Genomic DNA, 18,108 nt, shown 5'->3' with positions numbered 1-18,108 from the left:
AACCAGGGGTCTTAGTTAGCTCAAATAACTTTAGCATCAGAAGTATGTTCTTTTCATTAGGTTTCCTGAAATTGTGAAAATTCCTGATCCTGGGATTTCAAAGGCCCTAGATTGAGGCAGCCACTAAAAGAGGTGATAAGCGAGTCCATCAGAGTAGATGAGACCACCTAGGAAAGATTGCACATCGCAGTGAGAAGCCAGCCGGGAACAGCTGTCTGCACCATCCCCATACCACCGGCTCATTCCAGGGAGGCCTCCTTTGAGCTCAGTTGGAAGAGTCCCAAAAAATACACTGTAGTGCTAATGCAAACAACTGAATGAATGAGCCGAGGCTTTCCCAATTAGGGGAGCCTTCGGGGTCCAGTTCCACAAGCCTAAAACAATTGTCTTCTTTAGGCAAAGAAGCAGCCAGAGGTTATCTAAAGACTAGCCTGGAGACAGTGTTAGCCACTTGGCTATCTTCCTCAAATTCCCATCATGCAAGAGCTTTTAACAGATGCCTATTTTTTTAGTTGAGCTTTTTAATCCAATCTGCCCAATTTCTGATGCTGGGTGACCCAGAAACTCAGCATGATTTGGGAGAGTGACTTGGGCTTGGCATAATCTGGACAGATGTGGTTAATACCTGTGGACAGATGGTGTTCATCCGGTAAAATCAGGTACTTTATTGTGTTAATTAATCCAAGTGGGACCCTGAAAATACAATATTAGCTGAATTTCCTGTCTAGCAAGGCGATCAGTGCTTTCTCTTGGCTAAACTGGGAAATTCGATGTCCTGGCATAGCCAGGGATGTTCTGGAAATCTTTTCCATAAGGAAAGGCCTATGATAAAAGCAAGAAAGACAAAGTACTGATAAAGCTAATTTAAAGATGGAGGCCCCACCACCTCAAGGAGGGCCAACCAGCATTTGCAGTGAGCCAGGCCTCTCTAAGCAACTGCCCAGCTATCCACAGGCCATAGCTATGAGGAGGCAGCAAAGTGATTCTCACTTTAAATTAGTTCAATTAGCACTTTTTTTTAAAAGGCAGAAAAATGTTTTTATTCAAAAAATGGTTTTCTTCCTTTCAGCAACCTGTATAATAAAAAGATTTCTGTGGGCTTTTGTTTTACCATTTAGCAGCTGTCCTTGCTTAAAAAGTGACGCTTCTCTCCTTTTGAGGGGGGTCAAGAGGTCAGGGGGTTCATTTCAGTGTATTCCATGCCCTCTTCCCCAAATGTCCTTTTAAAATGTTCCGTGCAATTACACGGGGATAGAAGAAAGAGAAAATGATAACTTATTTTTAACTTATGGCAACAGAGTCTCTGTGTAGTTGCTAGGAGGCAATTTGTATAGGAGAAAGAGGCTGGGTTTTGTAGTTAGACATACCTGAATTAGTATCTTGGCGCTATAAACATACCAGCTGAGATCTTTGAACTCAGTTCTTCATTGGTAAATGGGAATAACCATCTGTACCTCACTAGTTGTGAAAAATGAATGACTTGAATTGATTGCTATGAGGGGTAAGGTCCAATGCCTGGAACCTGATAGGAAGAAACACTGTCACCGCTATGTCCTAGCATTTGCCATGCACCAGGCACTGTCCTGATGGCTTCATTTCTCCCTTACTCTCCCCCTGTGAGGTCACTATGACTCTCTTGACTTTTATTTGAGGACGCTGAGGTTTAGAGAGGCATCCCAAAACACCCAGCTGGTATTCATTGGGTCCAGGCTTCAAACCAAGATGGTTGAATTTTGAATCTTCATTCTCCTCGCCACTCTCTATAAATGTCTAGGACCATTCTAGTCAATATCCCGATGGTGCACAGTGAAGCATTTAACAAGTATTTTTAGTGATGGTTTCAGCAGCCAGCGCCTCTGTGCAAATCTCCTCTAATTTACTTTTCGCTCAAAAATTTGTCTTCCCCCAGAAGTCGATCCTCTTCTCTCCCTTTTTATATGCATTTGGTGTAAACTTTGTTTGTTGTCATTGTTTCCTTTCTCTTTATGAAGGCGGAAGAGACGGAATTTCAACAAGCAAGCGACGGAAATCCTGAATGAATATTTCTATTCCCATCTCAGCAACCCTTACCCCAGTGAGGAAGCCAAAGAGGAGTTAGCCAAGAAGTGTGGCATCACAGTGTCCCAGGTAAGGAGCCCTCAAAAGGCTCAGCCTATAGCCTGGCCATGGCACAGCCACATGGTAGGGTCTTAGAGGTCTTGCTTCACCCAACTTTCATGCCTTGCAAGTTCTATCAGCTAATGCCCTAAAATGGCAAGGTAAGCACGTAATGTGTATAAATAAGAGAGTTTCCGTGTAAGTACCTGGAAAAACTTGAGAGGAACAAGCAGAAGTAGGAGAAGACTAAGGAGCCTACAGTGTAAAAACAAAGGTAGAGTTCTTCCCACTGAGGCCTCCATTGCTTCAAATGGGTTGAAGATTCTTACATGTACTTGGAAAGGTCTCTGCATTTCTCATGTATTTTTCTTAAACATAGTCAGTTCCTTACCCCATTTTTTTGCCCACCAGGAACTTTTAAGAGTCAGTGAATGGAACTTTTTTTTTAGAATTTTTTTTTTTTTTTTTTAAAGATTTTATTTTTTCCTTTTTTCTCCCCGAAGCCCCCCGGTACATAGTTGTATATTCTTCGTTGTGTCCTTCTAGTTGTGGCATGTGGGACGCTGCCTCAGCGTGGTTTGATGAGCAGTGCCATGTCCGTGCCCAGGATTCGAACCAATGAAACACTGGGTCACTGGCAGCGGAGCACGCGGACTAAACCACTCGGCCACGGGGCCAGCCCCAGTGAATGGAACTTTTAAATGAAAGGGACTCAAATGTCTTCTCTTGATGTGTTCACTCTGTAACTGATGGAGTGTAGGAATTTTAACATGTCACTATGATTGCATTGGAATGGTTGCGCAAAATGTCACTGAATGCCCCCTTCCCTCAAGGAGCGATAACCATAACAGGTGCCTGTTGACGTGGAAAGATACATGACATAAAAATTGTATAGACCTGGAGTCTTCAACATTGATATAAAGTAGAAAAGTAGGCAATATTTATGTGTGTATATTCATTTTGTCCACTCAAAGGATCCATCTGAACTTGTTCAATCTGAACCTCAAATACTGGTCTCGAGTTGAGACAAGTAGTGATGGTTCTGAAATCTATCAGAGAAAGTTTCCTTTAGAATTATATCCTGTACAAGAGAACCAAATGAACTGGTATTTCCATAAAAGGGGGATGAAGGAGAGGAGAAGAGGCCTACTCTAGTGAGAAGCTTCACTTAACATTTTCCAAAAGAAGTAGATGCAGTTTTGTATAAACTAACATCAGTACTTCCTTGAATTGAATCCTGGCTTCTGTTACTCCCCACAGGGTACTGATTCCATCAACCTGTGTTTAGCTAAGCAGAATTAGGTCCTGTCCAAATATAGAACTCCACACAGTGTATTTACAAAGAAGAGATTGCCAGGGCCTCCCCAACAAGTTGTGGTGATTTTGCAGCAGCCTTAGAAACATCCTTTCAGATAAGGCAGAAAGAATTGATTCCTTTTTAACTCAAACCTTCCATAGGTGCTTTGACCCAGCTGAAGACCGTTTCCAGCCTTAACAATCCTAGGAAAACAGAATATCAGTGCTCAAACTCAGGTGTTCTAGTTTTGTCTAGGTCTCTAACCATTCTTTTTTAAATCTAGACCCCTGTCCATAAGAAAAGAGAATTGATGTTTTTTGATATTTGCTGCATGTTTGAGGAATGGTTCCAGGTAGGAACCATTAACTCACTAACCATTAACATCACTAACTCACCATCAGTGAGCAGTTATGGAATCTTCTGCTTCTAAGGTAGAATTAAATCCCTATATTGTCTGAATTCAGATTCTGGGATTCAGAATTCCAAATCCCTGTTGAAGATAGAATGAATTCTTCAGGAGCTGGTCTGTATGATATCTAGATAAAAGGTGGAATCCTGGCCTGTTCCAGCAACCTTCATTTCCTTTAGTGTGGAAACTCAAGGTGCAGATAGTTTGTCCATTAAAATGATTATCTGCATACTATATCCCCTTTCCCTTTGCTCCACCCACCCCAAGGCCATGGCAATCTTCTTTTGCCATCACATCACTCCTTCCCAACAGCAACCAAGCTGTTCCATCCTTGCCAAACAGTCCTAGTGGGAAACAATATGATATGATAGAGTAGAAAGAGCATTTGGCTAGGAGCATGTTTTTGCCAAGAGTCAACCGTGGGATTTTAGAGAACTCACTGTTTCTTTTTGGGACTTAGTTGCCCTGTCTACCAATCATGGTTCGTTGGATCACCTGATTTATTAAATCTCCCTTTAGTTCCCAAATCTAGAGAATGCCTTTTGAACTGTGCCTTTCTTGTCCTTTTTTTTTGGTTAATAGTCACGCCTCCATCTTGAAATTCTCCTACCTTGGCTTCCTTGACACTGTTTTCGCTGGAGTTTCCTCCTTCCTCTTGGACTACTCCCGCTCAGTCTTCTTAGAGGATCTAGTGTCTTTAAAAATATTGTTCTCTACTGCCTACCCTAAAAATATTGTTCTTTCTTTAGCCCTCATCGCTTCATGCCCACCACATGGTTTTGAACCGTTTTTTTTTGTCACAGATTCTTTTGAAATCTGCTTACTATTTATTGCTTCCATGATCCAAAACAAAAATATGCTCATATGCCAAAATCCATCTGAAATCCATCTATTGACCATCCTCTCCTTTGATCCCTAAACAGCCCTTCCTCTGTACTAGCTCTCCTTAGAATGTGACCCGCACAAGGCAGCATCAGCAGCACCTGGGAGCTTGTTAGAAGTGTAAATTCTTGGGTCTCACCCCAGTCTGGAATCAGAATCTCTGAAAGGGGTGCGGAAGAAGGAGGCTAGGGAGTTTCAACAACCTCTCCACTCACACTTCACTTTGAAAAGCACTGTTTTACGCACATCTGCAAATATACCTCTCTTTGAATATCCAGATGAGACTTCTCTCCTGGACATCAAACTCAGGTATCTTACTTGCCAGTGGACTTCATGATGGCTCCGCCCACAGGCTTTTCAAACTTTAAAAACACGTTCAAAATGTGAATCCAACTCTCTCCAGAGGATGTGTGTTTCCTTCTGTATTACCTGTCGCAGACTGTGTTTGTCTGTGTATCCCTAGTGCCTGGCACATAGTAGAGCCTTGATCCATGATTGTTGAACAGTGAGTTAATTAATGAAAACACTGATTCTATACATTGTCCAGGGCATATGATATCACCTAGTGGACAATGTAGGAAATGCCTGAACTGACCTGGCGTCTTCCCTACCAGTTCTATTCTCATTTAGAAAGGAATCATTCCCACAACATGTCCCTCCTCCACCCTCTTCCTTCTCATTTTTCTCTCATGCGGCTCATTTAATTAGATCTCAACATTCCCTTTCTTCCTCAAAAGTCCTCCCAAAGTACTTTCAGCTTTTCCGTCTTTCTTCCAGCTCATCTAGCTACCTCAGAAAGATCTCCCTGCCTCTTTTCCCATCTCCCTATTTGACTTAAAAGTCAAAGAGCAACCATAATTATTGATTCATATGAATAGTATGAATTCATAGACTATGAATAATGAAAAGTTGTATCAACAAAAATATGAGTTTTGAGTGAAATTAGATATGCAGTGGTCCTTAAATTTACCCAGAAGTGCCTTTCCCCTTCGTAGTTTAACTCTCTTCTGTAGGCACCAGAATTTACAATAAATAAAGCATTTTCTTATTGATTTTTGCCTTTCGTTTACTAATATTGTGATGGTATAGTTTGATTTTTGTAACAAAGGCTTGGCATTTCTGCTATAGTACAAGCTGCAGAGGTCTATGAGAGTTAGCCTTATAAGATTTTTTAATTTTACTAATGCATTTGAAAAATAAGTGTGGTTTTGCAGGAATTTTCTTTATCTGCCTTTGTTGGGTATAAACTACATGTAAGCTGTGGTACATGAATTATCAACTTCCCCTTCCCTCACCAAATTCATAGTTTTATAATTATATAAAAACTACAACATTTTAGTTTAAAATCACATCTGGAATATGGGATATAAAACTTTCCTTCCTAAGGCCGGAATTATGGGGCTAAAACTTGAATTTTAGTGTGTCTCCACTGTGTCTGACAGAGGTCTTGCTATAAAGGGAGCAGGGGTACAGAATCAAGCCAAGACAGCTGCTGTGAGCCACGTGAAAGAAATAAACTAACAAATGAAAGTAAATTAGGTTTATTTTGCATATTGGCTTTAACATTTAAAGCCTGGAATTCAAAGGAATAATCAGTTGTATGCTTCACTTTTTCCTTATGTAGCTAACACCTTGCTTTGCACAAATTACTTAGTGAAAGCTAGTGGATTGAATTATATTGATCCTAAGGTCTGTAGGACAATGCAGCTGAGAATCTAGTCCATATTAGTTATTTAACTTATAAAAATTTAAAATTAACCCATCAATGAAAGCCTGCATATGTTGATACAGATTTTTATGGATATTTAAAGACTGTGTATTTTGGTTGCCCCAAGTCAGCTTTAGCATTGATAAGTGACAGGCATTTCTCCTGAAATGTTCTGTTTATTTTAGTGTCATATAATTAAGAGGTAAGCAAATTGGAAATGCTTGCCCTAAACTAAATAAGTCCTAGTTTAAATGAGCAGCTCCTCCATAGGAAAATTTTTGTCATAGTGGTTTTGCTAAATTGTGTTATATTGAGCAGGAGAATTTCATTTTATATAGTTGCTCCTTTCAAAGCTCTTCCTTCAAATCTTTTCATTGATGTTGCGAAATCAGAAATGGAAGACCAATTAGCCTACCTCTTCAAACTCTCTCATAAGCTCTTCCTTTTCTTCTGTGATGTTTGTGAGGGAGGAAATGTTAACGTTCTCATTTTCTCTTAAACTGCTCTAGGTATCAAACTGGTTTGGAAATAAGCGAATCCGGTACAAGAAGAACATAGGTAAATTTCAAGAGGAAGCCAATATTTATGCTGCCAAAACAGCTGTCACTGCTACCAATGTGTCAGCTCATGGAAGCCAAGCTAACTCACCCTCAACTCCCAACTCAGCTGGTTAGTTTTTTCTTTGATTTGGGGGGATTATTCTCCATTTTTATGCTTTTCCTACACTGGGGTTTTCCTTTAATTCTTTAGGTTTCTGATTGGTTGATTTGTGTATTTGATTGTGTTTTTTGTTGTTGATGCCACTTTGGGTTTCTCCTTTCATTTCTAAAGAGCAATGTGTTTTACTGTTTATAAGATGGGCTTGTCTGGAGGTTTGCACTGGTGTGCCTATTAAAGTTGGACAGAAGTAAATTGGTTGGTTTTGATGAGGAAACCTGTAAATTCTCCTTTCAGAGATGTCAGTAAATAAGCTAGACCTTGTATTTAGAGAGAGTCCCTTGGGGTTCTAGCATTTAGTCTGTTTCGTATAAAGTTTTTATCCTTGTCTGTTTTGCTGTTTCCATCACATACTAGCATGCATTCTGTGCAGGAATATTTGCTCTTTTATTAAATATCTCATTAGAATGTTCTGGTCTGCAAAGCCAGACCACGATTATTTCTATACATTGTTTATAGCTGTTGTTCTTTACCATTTTATTTTGTTGGTTTTCTTTATATAAACTACAAAGGAAATTGGCAGTCATTAATTTAGAGTCTAATTTTCAAGTTACAATGTTAGTCATGTGCTCCGCTCCTGGTTTTATTTTGGTGAACGTACACTGTATCATTTATTTCAAAGTTTAGGCTAACACAATATATTTTTGGGTATACCTTGTGCCCTCAGTCTGAATGTACACGTGTTAAAAAAACATAGTTGATAATGGATAAAATATAACCTTACTGTTTGCATGCTATGGAGGGCATGTCAGGACCTTTTTTTCTTTTTAAGGGAAAACCAGAAATAATTCCTTATCGAATGTTTGGTCTCAGATTATGATATTTTCCCTGTAATGAACCACATGCATTGATTTTGGCTGTGGGGTGCACCTCTGAGAAAAGTTGATGACTCCAACTTTAAAGGGTCATAAACTTAAATGTTAGATCATAATATCATTAAAAATCTAGTGTCTAACACATCTGGGGGTATGTGGTACCTTTGACCCCAAAGCTTCTTTGTCCACTAAAATAAGCTCTCTTTTTACCTTGTGGTGGTTTGTTATTGGAGACGTGGAAAGCTCTGCGCATTAATGTCTTCTGTGAGCTTCTAGATGCACTAATTTGTTATCATAAGGTTCTCCAAGTCACTGAGCTGTACCGTCATAGCCTTCTTTTGTTTAAATGGAATCATGCATGAAGAGTGGCCTGGGCTTTGTAAACATGGATATGGTAAGACAATGTAGAATTCAATCCACTTTTGTTTTTCCCAGCACTCCAGGTTGGGTTACTATGAGGAGGATATTTGCTTTTCAAGAGATTTTTTTGGGTGTGTTTCCTTCTTTTCCCATCATAGTATGATTGACAAAGGATCAAGACTAACAGGTTCAATAACCAGAGAGTTTCCTTCTTCCCCATCTGGTCAATTATTAAGCGTCTCAGACCCAGCAACACTAGTTGAATTGCACTGCTAGGCAGACATTTTCACTTGTCTCTTTGGAAGAAGTACAATTCTGTCAACATTAGCAAAAACACTCTCAACACGCCTGCAAAGGTTATCATAATGCAAAACAGATATCAAAATGACTTTTTCCTATCCTTGATATATCTGCATCGCAGATGGCTTAGCGTGATTTATGACTAGTCCTTAGAAGGGCCCGTGGACTCCCTTCATTACTAAATCTGTAACTTTTTATTCTTTCCTAAAGCACTTAAAAAGAGAAAAGGAAGCGTTTTTAACCCCCTACTCTGTGTTTAAGAATTATGTTGGCTCTCTTGGAATGTCAGTTTATGATTACAGTTTTCTAAAGAATTTTTCTGGTGCCTTAAGCTACATGTGACTATTCTGAGCACAAAGTAAATTATTATGGAAAATTCGAGCTAAGCCTTCGAGTGGTGTGTAAGTTGTTGGAAGTAATATGCAGAGGAACCGCTTTGATGTGCTTTTTTTAAAGTAGAGACAAAAGAAAATTCTATTGTATATGTGCAATAGCGTGGAATTTTAAAAGATAAACATTTTAACAGGAAAAGTTATAAATGAGCTTTTCTGTATTTTCCTCTGCTTTTCACACAACCCAAATCATTGCACAAATAAAGTGAGAACTTGGAAATGTTCAAACTTTTCCCATAGGGTGTTTATAATGTTTTATACTAGCTCTTCCATAATTTCAAAGGATAAATGATAATTGAAATAGATAGCAAGTTTTAAATAAGAGGTTCATATGTGAAAATATATTTTGACTGAGTTTGAAGGCTAGAGTTCTGGAACCTGGGAACTTTTTATATCCTCGCTATTGAAGGAGTTTTTTCTAGAAGCTTTACTAAGTAGGAATACTCATTTCTACTACAAGGAAGATGCTTTGCAAGTCATTCTTCCTCCTGCTAGAGGCTTTAGTGTGGAGAGCCGCACTTCAGTATCTTTATCTAGGCCACTTTAAAATATTCCTATTTGTTGATCTATTCCTTTTCTCCTATTTCCTTAAGCATAACTCATAAAAATCACTTAGGACTAGGAACTGTGGGGGCTGAGCAAGCATTCAGAGATATTTGGCATGCTTTGTGTTTTACACCAGTGGAGCTGACAAAATGGATGGAGCAAAGAGGAAGAATAGAAGGAAGACCAGAAAATTAAGTTTGGAAAAAACGAAAGCAAAAATGAGCACCAATTGAAGCACTAGTTATAATCCTGGGTTTATCATTCTTCTGGAATCACCTAGAGTGGCACATTCTCAATTTCCTAATTTTGATGAGATTGTAAAAGCAAGAATTAAGATCTCAGAAAAATGGGGCCCCTTTGGGAAGGTTGGATTATCTTCTAGAGAACACTTTCAACATCCAAGAAGAAAGAAATTGGCTTGTGCATTACAGATGTTTGCTGTGACATAGCATCATTGGTATTTTATCAGCTTCTGTGATTAGCTAAGCAGTCCCAGGCTTATTGAGGCCCAGAAACCCTCAGATTTAATTCTTTTGCTTAGCCGTGTGTGTCTGTCAAGGAGAATAGCAAATTCAGCCATGAAAGTTCTTCCTCTGGCACTATTTAGTTAGTGGCAAGCCCTTGTACATATTCATATTACACCCCTAATAGGAAGTTTGGTGTTTTTCTGGATTGATGGAAGATTATCATATTAAAACCCCTAGACACCAGCTTTGAAGATAAGTTTCTGTATAGTACACACACACAGGAGGTAACACATCCAGAGAAGTCAACTGATGCTTCTGGTAAATCCGCAGGAATCCTTATAATTTTGTTTTTTAAAACCAAGTGAAAGCTTTTATCCCATTGATGTTATCTGCTGTGTTCTTTCTTCCTATGTTTCTCTCCTTAATTTCTAAGTGGAAAATGAAAGCACAGCCTCCTGGAATTGGAACTCTAGAACCTTGACATGCACACTTACTAAAGGGATTTCACATCGAATCAGACAATATTTCCCTCTTTTACTTTGCCCTGATTAGAGAGTAACAATGATTTTTGGAGTTTGAAAGAGAAAGAATCATGGAAAATAGAGAGGCAAGCTTGAGTCATAATTAAGCTTATATCTAGCAAAGAGTCTCTATCTTTTGAGCCTCCAAAAGGTGTGGGAGTCTAATCTGATCAGGCTGGCCACATAATCAATCTGAAGCCTTGATTTCTAAACTGCAAAAATTAGGGCAATACTTGCATACATCTGCTTCATAAAAATGCTGTGAGAAATAAGGAGCTAATCCTTTTAAACACTTTGAGTTCCTTAAGAAGAAACAGTAAATCTACTCTTGTTCTAGGTCATTGGTTCTCAACTGGGGTGAACTTGCACCCCAGGGGACATTCGTTAATATCTGGAGACTTTTTGGTTGTCGCACTTTTGGGGATGGGTGCTACTGGCATCAAGTGGATAGAGGCCAAGGCTGACCATCCTACAATACGTAAGACATTCCCTCACAAAAAAGAATTATTTGGCCCAAAATGTCAGTAGTGCTAAGGTCAAGAAACTCTGCTCTAGGTTTAGATTTTATCATTAGTATTCCATTTTTTAGATTATGCAGGTAACATTTCTTTTTCCTGCACGAATTTAAGTCTCCTGAAGATCTTTAGAGTAGAATGCAGACTTCAGAAAATTGTCCTATGAACATGAATGTTAACACATCTCCGCATTGTCATGTTGGCCTGAGCAAGTGCATTAGAATCCATAGGTGATCCATTATTGCTTCTCTGTGTAGTTGAGTGCAGACTTAGCTGTTTACATCCCCCGAATGTCTGGATAGCAGCTTACATGAGCCACTTGCCTCTCTTCCCAAGCCAAATTCAAAACCTTTTAACTGGCAAGCACATCTTAAAACATGCTTCAGGTAATTGCTGGTTACTTTACAGCCACCTGCAGGTAAGGGTCCTGACTGACCTTCTCAGCAAGCCAAGTAGTTCTGTTTTAGTTGTTTGAGAATTCCACAGCACCTCCAAGAGAGCCCATTCACTATTTGTCTATGAATTACGTCCTTCCCATGAGGTTATCCTTTCCCTGATAAGCTCTTTCCAACTTCCAGTGCGAGATGAAGAACATATCTTCCCCTCGTTATTTAGATTTTCGTGTGGACTTCTGTCTGCTTTATTGTGGTATTAATGGCACCTGATCTCTTCCCTCAGCACAATCACTGCCTCTAGATACTTATCAGAGAGTCAGAAGCCATGGTAGTGTTGGACATGGGTGTACAAAGACGATAAAATGCTGAAACAGCCCAGCTAAGAGCACAGGGACTATTCCTGCAATTATTGTCCTGATTCAAATGCATTTGTACATGAAGTATATTGATATGCGCATATTTATCTCTATGTACATTAGGCAGCCAGACATATTTACAATTTATCTATGCACATATATATTTTAAATCATCTGTGTCAATTGCAGTGTATATCTTGTAAATGGCACATTCCGTGCCTTCATGGTTCCATGGATGCTATGTTACTTGGCATCAGTGTGGGCCTTTGGGGGTTTCTCCCATTTCTCAGTTTGTGTGCTGATTTCCAATAAACCATCAGCCAAGCATAGAGAATGTGTGTTTATTACATGTCATTTGATTGGGAGAGAAAGAGAATACCTGGGCTTCAAACTGAACACTCTTGGGGGAAAAAAAATCCTGATATGATAAAAAATTATAATTTGGGTTCTTGGAGCTGACTATTCTTGGTTCTGATGACATCTAAATGTGAGCTTGTGTTGTAACAATTATTACAAAATAGCTTTTAATATTTAGGTTGCGTTGCTGTGATTGAAAGAAAGATTTGAGAAGGATGTAACTAGGACCTAGAGGCCTGAGTATTATATATCTAACATGAGAATGTGATCTGTGCTGCCCGCTGCTTCACCCACATGTTGGGGGGTACTCTTTGGAAGATCTGTACCACATTAATGGAAGGAAGTTCCAGGCCAAATCATCTGCCCCACTGACTGGGTATAAGCCACACCTGGTCAAATTCTGTGCCTATTTTGCCTAAGACCCACTTTTCTAATTCCTAAACAGAGAAATGTGTGCCCGATGAGACAGGACATGTTGCAGAGCTATGGAGATGTCATAGTTCTTTGGATGGTGCTTAAGTCATCCACACCCCCAAAGAGAGCATCCCCTCTTTCCCACAAGAAGGGAGTGAGAGTGGAGGATCCGTTTACATAGCAAAACAGTTAGCTCCTTGCTTGCATATGGATGAACTTCCCAATGAAGAAAGAAAAATGGAGATGTGTCTTAACTTGAGGTTGTCCTCAAGTAAATTGTCCTCCAGTAAATCATTTTGTTCCTCTAAATGGCTCTTGCCTTTGAAGTATGAGAATGCTCTGAATAGTTAAGCATAGAGCAGAGTGACAGAGTATAGAATTCATTGCCAGTTAAGTGGTCCTTCTATGCGGAAAAAAGAGCCTCGTCTTCTGCTTAGGTGCAGCTCTTCATGAGGAGTAGGAAGCTCTCTAGGAGAGCACAGATCCCCATCTTAGGAGAAAAGAAAGTGTCAGAGCTGAGCCATGAATCATTGTTTGGCGATTCCACACAGATGATGGCTGTCTCAGAATATGAGGGCAAGAGTGCAATTTAAGCAGTATAGGGTTGGAAATAGTAGAGTGGAACTGACCTGGGTCCCTAAGGTCTCTCCTTTTCCAGGCTAACGTCATGTTTTAACCAAACCTTGCACGTTGAGCTTTCTTTCCTAATGCGCTGAGCTGCACGATGACTTCAGAATAATATTAAGCTTTTCCACACCCTTGCGTTTAGTTGAGGGTGGGTTAGATTTACCACAATGGAGCCAGTGGAAGCTGGGTGGTGCCTAAAGGCTAACTCTGGGAGAAGATTCCATCTCTGGGAGGTGAGAGCAGACGGTTAACTGCTCTTCTTGTGGCCCACTTTTATTATTATTATTATTATTATTATTATTATCATTATCAGCATTTCATATTTCATGCATGCTTGAGAATTCCTGGCCCATGATTCTGTTTCATCTTCCTCCCTGATGGCCGGTGGCAGAGAAGAGTATATCATTCTCACGTATTCTTGAAGTCCTCAAGGCTCTCTTGGGCTGTTTGCCACCCAGCAAGGAACTTCACCTTCTTTCTAGAAATCAGGAATGTCAGTGGACTCATATCACAGGGCTGGCCCTAATGTGTGGCATTGCCTTCATGCACTCCCCACCCGGGGGCTACCCCTGATGTGAGAGTAGATGAGTTTGGCAATAGCTTATTTAGAATCCAGCTGAATAGCTCATGTGCTCCATCGTGGTGGCAGAAGTATTCTTGACCAGCCCGTATTCTCCAGCTAACCAGCTTGTGGTCCCCTGGCCAACCCTAGAATCTTAGAGGCATCAAGGAGAGATCCTAGGTCGGGAGACTGTCTCCAATTCAAACAGACTAAGTTGAGAAGAATAGATGTTCCCTGTCTCAGCTTGAAGTTGCTAAGGGGAAGCAGTCCTCTTGGCAACTTGCAGTCAGATGTGGCTTCACATAACATGAATGATATGCACCCTTTATTGCTTGCTCTGTTCTTCATGCTACTAACCAGACTCTGTGGATGTTATTTTTATTTTAGTTTTTATTTGGGGGAGTTGCTTTGCATGTCATCCTTCCTCTTGGCCGTTAGTTGCGGGGGTTGAGCCTTTTCCTTTCTGTGATTCAGGTGCCTCACTCTTTCCTTTCCAGGTTCTTCCAGTTCTTTTAACATGTCAAACTCTGGAGATTTGTTCATGAGCGTGCAGTCACTCAATGGGGATTCTTACCAAGGGGCCCAGGTTGGAGCCAACGTGCAATCACAGGTAGGGACCCAGCCAATGTGCCACCAGGTGAATGCATTAGAGTCTAAGAGCCCTCAGTTGTATTGGCACTTCCTGCTTCTGTCCAGAGAGAGAGAATGTAGAAACAAAACCTTACCAACAACCAAACTAAAACAAAGACAACCATTATCGTGGGGAATCTCGTCCACACTTTGTGAATGCATTTGGCTTTGGCTTGTCAGTCGCACTAGGAAGGCAGGAGGGGAGTAAGTAGTAAGCACAGGGTGAGGTGACCGAGGCCTATCAGGCAAGTAGAACCAGCATATTCTTGGTTCACTAAAGGGAAAGGGAGAAGGAGTTCCGTCCACTGTCTCACTTTCCACGCGTCCCTCTTGTTCGTTGGTTTCCCACACTCGCTATTTGCCCAATATGGAGGTAATTAATGAGTAGGCAGATACCTTAGTATCTCACGTTTTCATTTTAATCTTTAAAAACACCCAACCAAGTTGACTAAACTCATCTTCTCAGTCATCCTTGAGGTCAAGGGATTGGGTTTCTGGTGATGAGTCTAAGACCATATTGGGAAGCAAAAATCAAGTCGTGTGGTGTAAATCCTCAGTGCTCCTTAGTAAGCAGCTCGCCTTCACTACACTTCACTTCACTCCTGAAGGAAGCCATCCTACCATCAGCATGGAGACTGATGTGACAGGATAAAGGATGCTCCGGGTCAGAATTACTAGGAAAGTTCTAAGCCATGTCCATCTGGTTTCCCACCATGCATGTGGAACAGGAAGTACTACATCCCTGGAATGGACCAGCTGGTCAGTGATTCAGCCCCTTGCTAAACAAACATTGCCTGGAAACAAGTTTGAGGAGATATGGTCAGACTTTGGTCAAGTGACTAAACAACTGGTCATCATTTAAGTCCTCCAAAAGACAGAGTGTTAGTCACATAATGCTCTCTCTGTGAGGTGGCTGCCCTAGCCCCTCTAAACAAAACCTGGACTTTTACAGGATACCCAGCAAAGGAGAAGCTATATAGGATGATCTGTAAGGAAGGGAGCATTCCTTCACTCTGTCCTCTTAACCCCCTCCATCACCCCAGTCCCTGCCATTTCATGCAGCATTATTGAATTAGTTTCAGTGTTGGGAGTCCCAGCTTTCTTTTACCATTTTGCTGTCTTGCTTACTAAACTCAGAAAGGATAATGGATTTGGCATATAGAGGAGGCCCAGCCTCCTCCTGATGGACCCTTTACCAGGAAGAATATCTCCAAAATGATTGCATTAATTTGGCATGCCCAAATGGTAGCCTCTGTGATGATGATCTGCCTTCCTTTCCATGCATCTCCCTGACTAATGTCCTCTCTTGTTGTTCATCTGTTTAGGTGGATACCCTTCGCCATGTTATCAGCCAGACAGGAGGATACAGTGACGGACTCGCAGCCAGTCAGATGTACAGTCCGCAGGGCATCAGTGTAAGAAAACAAGGCTCCCCCCACCCTTTGTTTTTATTCTATCACTACCAATTATTTCAAAGCCACAGGGCTCAGAATGCCACTTAGTAGGACTTATCTTAGCTTTACGGTCACCTAGTTTCTTGTTTCTGTATCGGTCATGCCATCGGCAGCATCTACCCACAAAAAAGTGGCGATTGGGCAGGCTTCATGCAGGCAGCTGGCGTCTAGGGCTGTCAGACACAATCAGTGTTTGCATGGCACCTGCGGCCACATGCGTTCAGCTGAGAGGAGCTGCTAAACAGGTGACACCTAGTACAACAGTGGTAGGAAATGTCACCACAAGCTGGGACCTGGGAACTTGGAGAGGAAAACCGGTAGCCAAAAATCCATTACATCCAGGCCTGTGATCAAAAAAAAAAAAAAATACCTTTCTTCGATCCGTGTAAGGATGATTAAAAAGAAAAAGAAATTAACACAGAGGCTGGGTATGTTGAAGGGATGGGGAGGGGTGCAGACCATCTTCTACTTGTTCTTGGGTGCGCTGGCGGCTTCTGACTAGCATGAAAATTCATAGCGACAAGCTATGTCGCATAGAGTGAAATCGATCAGACAGACACAAGGAGAACCGAGTGTAGATTTGGGACAGCAATCCAACTTGATTTCTCAGATCAATCGTCCGCTATCTCAGCAGCGGTGACAGCAAGCTTGGACAAGAGGGCAGCCTGGAAAAGGAGGCTGTTCTTTAGATCAGGGGTGATTTTCTGGGCTTTTAGAGGTCACAAGAGGCTCCAGTAGAACTCTTGGCTCAGAGCTATTAAAGAAAACTATGGTTGGTTGATGGTGATGATTTTTTGTTGTTTGTTTCTGTTGTTATGATTAAAATAAATTGGGGATGGAAAGAAGGAAAGGTAGGCATGATGTATTAATGTAATCCTAGTTGATACTAATTGAGGTATAGTGTCAGCAAGGAAGGAGGTGATGGCTCCCTTACCTCTGCACTGGTCAAATCCTACAAGACAATAGTCTGACTAGAAGAAATCAGTAGAATACCAACTGTTTCATCAGATGAAGAATGGATGAAGGAATTAGGAATTCTTAGCCCATAAAAGGGAAGAGTTGATGGTACATAATAGTTTTAGACATGCTGTCCTCTGTGAGAGGGATTAGAGTCATCATAAATGATGTATCTAAAGGGAGTAGGATAGGATCAGTAAGGAGAAGATTCAGAGAAACACATTTCCCTTCAACATTTGATGGGCCTCTCTCACAGTTGTCCAAAGAAGGGATTGGCTGCCTCTGGAAGTCAAGAATTAGCCATCATTGGAGCATTCAGACATGGTTTGGCTAGCTACTAGGTAAGGATGTTGTGGAAAGGAGTTGAGCACCAGGTTGCTTGGTGACTTTTAAGGCCCCTTCCAATTAGGAATTGTTTATTTTCTACCTTCTTTGAGCAGAATCCCCTCTGAGTTTATATGGTATTTTATCAAGTCCCTCTCTGGTGGGGAGCAGGGCGGTCAAAGCTATCCTTATTAAACATACTCTGGGCAATCATGTCACTTTTCTAGAATTTCCAGAGCAGAGCCATTCTTCCCTTCTTGTGCTTATGCTATTAATACTAATTATTATTTCCATATTAGTGGATGACTTGCCAGCAGCTTCCTTAGAGAAATACAGCATACCATGGTAGAGAAGTTTGTTTTCAGAAATGGATTCCAAATGGATGAAGTTGCTCTGTGTTTGTGTGTGTGGATTCAAGCACATATACATTTATGCATTTCCTGAATCTTTTTGAGATCTAAGATAGATTTTTCCAGAGAAAGCTTTGCTCTGAGTATAAGCGGAAGAGAGGAACATGAGGAAAGTACAAGAGTGTGGAACGAGAATATGGCACACGTGCAAAAGGAGAACTGAAGAAAGTCTACGTGACCAGGCAGGAAGTGAGGTTGGCAGTTCTGCTCTTTGACATCTTTCTTTCCTAATTGGGAAGCACAGAAGAGAGCAGCCCTCGGACTCTGGGAGGTCGACATCGACTCCTCTGACGTCATCTGATGGGCTGGGAATCATTTCTGAAATAGTGTAACCAAACATGTGCAGACAATTATATCTGATTACATGAGCCCACCACAAAAACTGGGCTTCAAAATGTCACTTGAAAGAGTCTCTCATTTTGCATGAATTTTTTCCCTGTGAACTGTGTTTATTTTATTTCTGGGTCTTTAATATGCAGGGTAAATGAATCAAAGGCTGATCATGATATGATCTGTTCCTTTGGTATCAATTTTAAATTGTGCCACCTGCAGGAGACTCAGCTTGTCAGAGTGAGATGTATTTTTAGAGAGTGGTC

General features: G+C 40.8%; 1 protein-coding gene across 9 annotated transcripts in view; it reads left to right on the top strand.

The window, feature by feature from the left end:
- Window positions 1-18,108, top strand: part of PBX1 (PBX homeobox 1) — a 309,428-nt gene that overhangs the window by 229,716 nt on the left and 61,604 nt on the right. For 5 of the 9 annotated variants that reach the window (XM_070497719.1, XM_070497718.1, XM_070497717.1 and 2 more), the window contains 4 exons: window positions 1,992-2,127; window positions 6,903-7,062; window positions 14,235-14,347; window positions 15,693-15,782. In XM_070497719.1, the coding sequence (XP_070353820.1) occupies window positions 1,992-2,127; window positions 6,903-7,062; window positions 14,235-14,347; window positions 15,693-15,782 (499 nt within the window). The remainder of the gene's footprint in view (window positions 1-1,991; window positions 2,128-6,902; window positions 7,063-14,234; window positions 14,348-15,692; window positions 15,783-18,108) is intronic. The other 4 variants (XM_070497722.1, XM_070497725.1, XM_070497723.1 and 1 more) reach the window with 1 other exon arrangement.

Source organism: Equus asinus, chromosome 25 (assembly GCF_041296235.1).
Source record: "Equus asinus isolate D_3611 breed Donkey chromosome 25, EquAss-T2T_v2, whole genome shotgun sequence".
NCBI lineage: Eukaryota > Metazoa > Chordata > Mammalia > Perissodactyla > Equidae > Equus > Equus asinus.
This window is presented reverse-complemented; position numbering and strand designations above follow the sequence as displayed.